At 36.0% G+C, this 9,025-nt stretch overlaps 1 protein-coding gene across 1 annotated transcript; it reads left to right on the top strand.

Moving 5' to 3' along the window:
• The first annotated feature begins 261 nt into the window (after positions 1 to 261).
• LOC123885229 (F-box protein At4g22280-like) lies at positions 262 to 2,509 on the top strand. Its single transcript, XM_045934500.1, has 3 exons — positions 262 to 475; positions 625 to 1,552; positions 1,646 to 2,509. The coding sequence occupies exons 2-3, from the start codon at positions 626 to 628 to the stop codon at positions 1,946 to 1,948; spliced, it is 1,230 nt and encodes a 409-aa protein (XP_045790456.1). The 5' UTR covers positions 262 to 475; position 625; the 3' UTR covers positions 1,949 to 2,509.
• Positions 2,510 to 9,025: the final 6,516 nt, after the last annotated feature.

The following is a 9,025-nucleotide window of genomic DNA, read 5'->3' as shown; positions in this document are numbered from 1 at the left end:
AAAGACTTGAAATCATCAATAATAGACTATACAAACTAATATTTACACCAATACTTAAATTAATATATAAAATGACTTGAAATCATTTATAAAATACGTATTATTATTTTTTTCAAAAAGGTATAGCCTAGCCAGACCATGCCCTACACATATCCGCCCATGGATATGTAATAGGCCAAAGCCTTGCTAAAGAATTAAAAATCATATTCGTTTTTCGCTTAACAAACTTGACCTCAAAACTTGCCTAGAATGGAATAGTAACAAACAAACTATAGTTACGGACATCTTAAACCCTTCCTTTCTTAGTACTCCCCAGTCACCACCGTCCGTCACCACTCACCAGCCACCACCGTCACAAAGATTAGTTACAGGCTTCGACGACCTAGAACCTCCGAGCAAATACTACTTCGAGAGTCTTCAAATTCGCACTAAAATCATCAAAACGCAAACCTAAAAACGAACCAGAATTCGCAAGGTATTTCTTATTCTCATTTCAATCGAGAATTTCACGTTTCCGATTATTTTTCTGTTGCTTTGCTCTGTTTTCAAAAACTCGCCGTAGAATCGCTTAATTACTTCAATTGCATAAAATAATCCCGTTCTGTTTTTGTCTCACTTGATCAGAATGTCAAATTCCGCTACTGAGAGAAGGAAGAAACTTAAATTCAGCGAAATTGAAACTAGAGACAGACTCAGCGATTTATCCGATTGTGTTATTCTTCACATACTCTTGTTTTTGAACGCCAACGACGCCGTTCGAACTTGCGTTCTTTCTTCCAGATGGAAGAATCTCTGGAAACTACTTCCTGAACTTACATTGCATTCTACAGGCTTTCAAACTTGCAAGATATTCACGAATTTCGTGTCTAGCACTTTATCTCTTCGCGATCCTTCTATCCCATTGCAGGCTCTTGATTTTAACCTTGCTAAAGCTACTGGTTTATTGGAGCCTTGCATACTCAACATGATTGTGAATTATGCTATTTCACACAATATCCGGCGGTTAGGACTTTGTTTCTACAGTGACTTTGCAAAAATTCCGGATACCATATTTTCATGTCAGACTTTAACACATTTGAAGCTTGCTATTTTCCCTCGTCGAGGTCATAAAACACGATTTCCGGAATCTTCAAATTTACCGGCATTAACTATATTACAGCTAGAGAATTTGAAATTTTGTGCTGGGGATAATGGTCGTGCTGCTGAACCATTTTCGACTCTTAACAAGTTGAAAAGTTTGCTCATTTCCAATTGTACTGTGTACGGTACAGGAACCCTTTGCATATCAAGTGCTACTCTTGTCAATTTAACTCTGCATAATCAGTTTTCCAACTTTTACACAATTGATCTACGTACTCCAAGTCTTTGTACGTTTGCATTTACCGGTACTCCTTATCAGGAACTCTCTGGGAGCGATGTTTCTTCTCTTGAACATGTAGAAATTTATGCAGAAATAATTAGATATCAAAGGGAGCCTCCTTTGATTCTATTCAACTGGCTGCGAGAGTTTCGGAATATAAAATCATTGACAGTCTCTGCAACTACTCTTCGGGTACCTTAACTTACCTTTACTTTCTTCTTGATGTCATTTTATTTGTTTCTAAATTTTATAAAACATAATTGACTTGCTACTCTCATTGTTTAGATTCTCTACTTAATTCCCAATCTGTTGAAGATTAATTTCCCTTCATTGGGTAACTTGGAGTCATTGAGAGTGAAAATGGAACCATTTTCGGATGAATTTCGCATGACATTGTGCCATGTCATGTTAAGAAAAGCCAAGTCAAAGAAAGAATCTGCTAACTTACGAAGAACATTTAGAGAAGGATTGGAACCATCTTCACTCATACCTGATGGAATAATGGACTTCTTGCTTCAAAATTCGCCCACGGCAAAAGTTGACTTCATAGATTGCTCAAGGAAACCTCGTAGACCGACACATTTATAATTGGCTTGTTTTTTTTATTTCCTTCTCTGTTTCTGTTTCCGAATGTTTGGGGTGGACAAAATCCAGGAGAAGTATTTGAAATTTCCCTCTTATTGAGAGTAAGCCGATAAAACCATAAGAACATTTAATTTAAAGCGAAAACTTAAACTATAATCATATTGACAATTTTCTAGCTACAAAATATGCTACTTATTATACCATTACCAGTCTTGAAGTAAGCCAGATCTTAAAGAACACCAGTAATATAATAAGAGGCTATTAGCTTCTAATTATCTCATCATAGAAAAAAAGATAGGAAGATAAACTTCTTGCCGTGAAACATCTATTACAATCTTCTTGTTAGGAATTCTTACTTGTGTTCTTTGCATGCTTCGAGAGCCAAGATTGCTTCCATGAGGTTCTGCTTAGATTTTGTAGCAATCTTCATAGCAAAATTCATGGATAGATCAATTTCCTCTTTATTTGCTATCTGAGTAAGAGCCTCAATAATCTGGAGAGTTGAGGGTTTGTTTTTATTCTGGCAGCAGTTAATTATTAGTTATTAGAAATTATAAAGATAAATATTAAGATGCATGGTTCGATATCAATAGAAGAAATTTGTGCGTGAGCTTAGCTCAGTTGGTAGGACATTGCATTATATATACAGGGGGCCGACATTGCATTATATATGCAGGGGGGCGGGGCTCGAACCTCGGTCATCCCACTTATCCACCTTAAGGGTGGAATTTCTAGCATCTTTTCCAACCTGAAATTTATGACAGCTAAACAAGTTCTTGTTCAAAACACAATGGTATAGAAATAAATACATATAGAATTGGAAATAATTCATAATCTGAAATGTTACAAACAAGGCAAAAGTTAATCCGGTTAACAATTTTTGTAGTAAATCCTACTTCAAAGTGAAACATAGCAAAATGTATATCATATAAATGTAAGCAGATACTTCCTGTTTCTAAATTTTTTTATTATTACTTCATGAGTTTGAGGAGCATCAACATTGATAACTTTGAACCGGTTTTTAACAGGTGCAATTATGTTTTCATCATCTTCACAACAGAGAACTAATTTGCATATATCTAAATAACGATCCATATGTTCCATGATCCATTTGATCAAGTGTTGGATGTTCTCTACAGCTTTGTCGACCTCGTAAAAAATTATTACAGAAATAAAGGGAATCCAACCAGATTAGCTAGCCAGGTTCACATGAAAGGATAGATCTGTTTAAAAAGATAAACATGTATTTTGACAACTAACCTTTATAATCTGATTTGAAATTTATATTGCTTACTTCAGGGGGGTAATTGCATATATATATATATATATATATATTGCTAATTTCTTTGATTAATCCATCAAAGCATATTTAGCATTTCGTTATGAATTTGCATTGAGCTCAATGTGACGAGAGCTGGACGTGATTGGAATTTGGAACTGATACTTTCATAGTCCTTTTGTCCTGTCATTGTAGAAAATTAAATGCTGTAATAATCTGGCAACGGATTGCAGATGCAACTTTTTGAAGTGATAGTATATCATGTTTTTATTTTTAAATTTACTAAATAAAAACATATAGGGAGAATAGGAATTCTTTACCTGAATAGGGAAATGTCTTAAATCATGTGATAGCCGCAAAAGGAATTGATAATATAGAATGTTATCTATTATGTAGAAGTAAAATAATAAGAGGAAACATACATTAGTGTTAGATAATAATATTAGTGGGCTTATGTTATTGTCTTGCAACTTTCTGAGTTGTTATGTCATCCTGATATTATTGAAACCCTAGCCATCACTTTGTGTTTTTCTCTGAACTTTAACAATTAGAACATGCATCAACCATATATTTCTAGAAGAAGAGCCATTAGTACTCAGTTCTCTTTTTTGAGAACTAGAGGGTCTTTTAAGCAAAATGTGAGGACATGAGCCCTGTGATGATACCTGTAAAACTAGACAGCCTGAGTAAATTTTTTTACATTTAAAAACATGAATAGGGCTAAGATATCTTAACTGCAAAAAACAATAAAGACTGAATATATTTGCCTTAAATTTGAAAAAACTTTGCAAAAAAGGCAAGGGAAGACAACAATAAAGGGATAGAGTAGAAACTGCATTTGAGTATTTGGTAACAACTAACATCAAACATATACTAGTTCCTTGAGAAGTTGAGCTTCTTGTTTGTAATATTTGTGATATTTAGTTTCAACATTAGTGTTGTGGTAGATTAACTTCTTCCGTATAAGTCAATTTCCAATAATTTTGAAATCTGATTAGAGATGATTGGTTAATAAAAATGTGAAAGATCAAATTAATATGAAAAATTAATTAGAAATTACTCGTATATAATTACTTTAAAGTTTTATTTCTGTGTGACCTGAGTATCCTTTACGCACAATTGCAGAGATTAATCTTTCGAGTCAAGTAAGAGTTTATTAGTTTTGTGCTCTTGGAATATGACTTATGGATTATCAACTTGAAATAGTTTGGAGAACAATGATCTCTAATCGTAAATTTTGATGATAACAATATGATTGAGAATAATTGGTATTCTAATGTTTGTTCGTTTGCGTAGAAATCAATTTTATCCTTTGGACATTCAGACTATTCTATGATATGAATTAAAGCGTGCGTCATTAATTGAAAATTTAAAGCAACACTCTATGTCATTGTCTGGACTGGATCCACGTAATCGTAGAGTCTAATTGTCGATATAAAAATATTAGAAGACTTGAGTTCTTACACTTTGGGACGTCTGGATAAGTTAGTTGTTTTCCCTCCAACGTTCAAATTTAAAATCAGATGTAAAAGTACTAGCTACAAGCTACATTCGTACAAGATTCAACGCTAAATAAAGAGTGCTTCAACAAGTATGCAAAACTCATGTTGCCAAACTTCAAATAGTTAACACCAAATTGCTTGTATTACAAAATAACTTAAGCATAAAGCATTTATCATGCATAAAAAACATCTAACCAATTTTGAGTTAATACGCGTACAAATTTATATATAGTCAGAAATTGTAATACAAGCAGTTTGGGGTTAACTGTTTGAGAATTAGTTTTTAACACAAAATTTGTAACAAGTTGTGCATGATAAATGCTTTTTGCTTTATGCTTTATTAGAGTATGTACTTAAGCATCATAATTGTAACTAAAGAAGAATGATTTAGTCAGTTACAGCTGTGCTGATGTGGCACCAGTCTGTTAGAAGTTAGTTTTAGCTTAGTGATGACATGGCAGTTAGTCAGTTAGGATTTGCTGACATGGCCCTGCCAGCTGGCAATTATGTGTACACTACTTATAGGACCTTCATTCATTGTAAAGAAACACTTTTGATATCATAATGAAATTGATGAAAATTCCCAAATGTTAATCCCTCTAAGTTTCTCTAACATGGTATCTACGAGCCCCTAGGGTTTGATATCATCCCTTTCGTTCCCTTTTCGCTTCCGCAATCGCAAATCGAGCTTCATCTCCTTCATCCATGGCTTCTGCAAACTCAACTGAAGAACCTCTGGTCAGAAACTCCACCGCCGAAATCAATCTTCCACAAACGTCAAAAGAATCGATAAAATCGGGACTGACACACTCTCTCACTATCAAATTAGATGAGAAGAATTTTCTCTTGTGGAGTCAACAGGTTAATGGAGTGATTACAGCGCATAATCTTCACCGATTTGTTGTAAATCCAGAGATTCCGCTACAGTACGCATCAGTTACAGATCGATTGGATGGAAAGAACTCCGATGAGTATCAAAAGTGGTTATTCAAAGATCAAACACTGTTCACATGGCTTCTCTCCACAATATCTGATTCTGTTCTTCCTCGGGTCCTCAATTGCAAACACGCTCATGAGGTATGGGACAAAATTCATAAATATTTTAATTCAGTCTTGAAATCTCGCGCACGTCAACTACGTTCTGAACTCAAGAACACAAAGAAATTAGCAAGATCGGTGAGTGAATATCTCCTTCGCATAAAATCAATCGTTAATTCATTGATTGCCATGGGAGACGTGGTAACCGAACAAGAACAAGTTGACGCCATACTTGAAGGCTTACCAGAGGAGTTCAACTCCTTTGTGATGATGGTTTATAGTAAATCTGAGAATCCTACAGTTGAAGAGATTGAAGCCTTACTCCTGCTTCAAGAAGCACAATTTGAGAAATTTAGGCAAGAACTAGCCAATCCTAGTGTATCTGCTAATGTAGCTCAGGTGGAAACTCAATCCAACAGTCCAAATTTGGATCTTGAAGGCCAAGAATCTGGTACTGAACACTACAATGTGAATGCCTATAGAGGCAGAGGACGTGGTAAAGGAAGAGGTCGTGGCAAAGGTAAAGCTCAAATTGCGCCCAACAATGGTAAGGTCCAATGTCAAATTTGCTCAAAACCTAATCATTTTGCCACAGACTGCTGGTACAGGTATGAGCCTCCCTCTGCTAGACCTAACAATCGTGGTCACAATAATCGACCCCCAACTCGTCCACCACATTTCAACCCTTATCCCCGTCCCACAGCACATCTAGCTATACCGCAATATTACTCCTCCATTCCAGATATGGATACTCTGTCCAGTGCTTCATGGTACCCAGATTCAGGGGCCTCACATCACCTTACCTACAATCCCAACAATCTAGGCTACCGCACTCCCTATCAAGGTCATGATCAAGTCATGATGGGAAATGGCCAAGGTGTGTCAATACAATCTTTAGGACATTCTTCCTTTTACTCACCTAACAATCCTAATATACAGTTAAAACTTAGTGAATTGCTGCATGTTCCTAATGTATCTAAGAATCTATTATCTGTTAGCAAGTTTGCTCAAGATAATGATGTAATTTTTGAATTTCATCCTTACCATTGCTATGTCAAATCCCAAGTTTCTAAGGAAACTCTGCTTGAAGGAACTGTTGGACCTGATGGCTTATACAAATTCCAACCCTTTCACTTCATTGAAGCCAACAACAAGACCAAGACAACTCCTTTATCTACTTTGAATAAATCTACTATTTCTAGTTTTAATTCTAGTCATTGTCCTGTTTTGAATAAACAAACACATTGTAACACTGCTTTATCCATTGGACACTTAGATAATGAGCTCTATAAATGGCATCTAAGATAAGGCCATGCTCACAATAAAGTTGTCCAAACTGTACTACAATGGTGTAAAGTTCCTTATTCCAATAAAAATACTGTTGATTTCTGTATTCATTGTTGCATTGGCAAGTCTCATCGCCTTTATTCACCTTTGTCTGATACAGTTTATACTAAACCATTTGAGGTAGTCCACTGTGACTTATGTGGTCCAGCTCCCTTTACTTCATCTTATGGGTACAATTACTACATTTCATTTGTTGACACTTATACCAAATATACTTGGATCTACTTTCTCAAGCACAAATCAGATGCCTTAAAAGCCTTTACTCAATTTTCTTCTTACATTCAAAATCAATTTCAAACATCCATTAAAGCCTTGCAATCTGACTGGGGGGGGGGTGAATTTAGACCATTTACTGCTTTACTAAACACTCTTGGCATTCAACACAGATTGACTTGCCCTCACACTTCCCACCAAAATGGAACTGTGGAAAGAAAACATAGACAAATAGTAGAAATGGGTCTCACACTACTGTCACAAGCATCTCTACCTCTTAGGTACTGGGACCACAGTTTTACCCAAGCTGTTTATCTGATAAACAAATTACCAACAAGTGCTCTTCCTTCTTTCAAGTCACCCCACCATACTTTGTTTAACACTCAACCTGATTATTCACAAGTTAAAATCTTTGGATGTCTATGTTTTCCTCACCTCAGACCTTATAACAAAAATAAACTTCAATTCAGATCCAACCCTTGTATTTATCTTGGTGTATCTCCACAACATAAAGGTCATAAATGTCTTGATGCAAATGGTAGAATATATGTGTCTAAAGATGTCATTTTTCATGAAACTCAGTTTCCATATCTCTCATTGTTTCCTACATCTTCTACATCTTGCAGCAATTCTGAAAACTGTCTTACACAAACCTACACATCTGACACACCTACACCAAGCAATTCAACCTACCCACCCCTTACTACACCCCCACAAACCTCACCCTTAACTATCACCCAAATAAACTCTTTAATATCTCAACCCATTAACTCTTCACAAACTACTGGTCAACATCACAGTTCCACCTCAGCTAAAGTTCAACCTGTTATCCAACCACCCTCTCCTACATCCAATCACAACAATCATCCCATGATAACAAGGGGCAAAACATGAAATCTTAAACCCAAGACATTTATAGCTAGTCTTGAACCCACATCTGTGAAAAATGCTCTAAATGACCCTCAATGGTTAAAAGCTATGCAGAGTGAGTACAAAGCCCTCATGGACAATAACACATGGTCCTTAGTGTCTCTCCCACCACACAAAAAGGCTATTGGCTGCAAATGGATATTTAGAGTGAAAGAGAATCCTGATGGCACTATAAACAAGTACAAAGCACGCCTAGTAGCCAAAGGGTTCCTTCAAACTCCTGGATTTGACTTCAAAGAAACCTTCTCTCCTGTCATTAAGCCTACTACAATAAGAGTCATTCTCACACTAGCTGTAACTTACAAGTGGTCTATACAACAAATTGATGTCAATAATGCTTTTCTCAATGGATTGTTACAAGAAGAGGTCTATATGTCCCAACCACCTGGATTTGAAGCTACTGACAAGTCCTTAGTGTGCAAACTTCACAAGTCCCTCTATGGCTTAAAACAAGCCCCACGTGCCTGGTATGAAAGGCTAACTCAAGCCTTGCTACAAATGGGATTTGTCACCAGTAAATGTGATCCTTCACTACTAGTTCATCATCAGCAAGGAGCCTGCACATATGTTTTAATCTATGTGGATGACATACTTATTACAGGTTCTGCACCTCATCTCATTCAAGATCTCATTCACAAACTCAACATTCAATTCTCACTCAAACAGCTAGGTGAAGTTGATTATTTTCTGGGCATTGAAGTACATCACATGCCCTCAGGAGGACTGCTATTAAATCAATCTAAATACATTAAAGATTTACTAAGCAGGACT

The sequence above is a fragment of the Trifolium pratense genome, linkage group LG5, assembly GCF_020283565.1.
Source record: "Trifolium pratense cultivar HEN17-A07 linkage group LG5, ARS_RC_1.1, whole genome shotgun sequence".
In the NCBI taxonomy this organism is placed as follows: Eukaryota; Viridiplantae; Streptophyta; class Magnoliopsida; order Fabales; family Fabaceae; genus Trifolium; species Trifolium pratense.
The sequence above is the reverse complement of the archived record's forward strand: the minus strand, read 5'-3'. Positions and strand labels throughout refer to the sequence as shown.

What these genes read in the sequence shown, in the direction of transcription:
- LOC123885229 (XM_045934500.1), top strand. Translation starts at nt 626, where the DNA reads ATGTCAAATTCCGCTACTGAGAGAAGGAAGAAACTTAAATTCAGCGAA. An exon ending in TCTCTGCAACTACTCTTCGG is followed by an intron (nt 1,553 to 1,645) that starts GTACCTTAACTT and finishes CTCATTGTTTAG; the next exon opens with ATTCTCTACTTAATTCCCAA.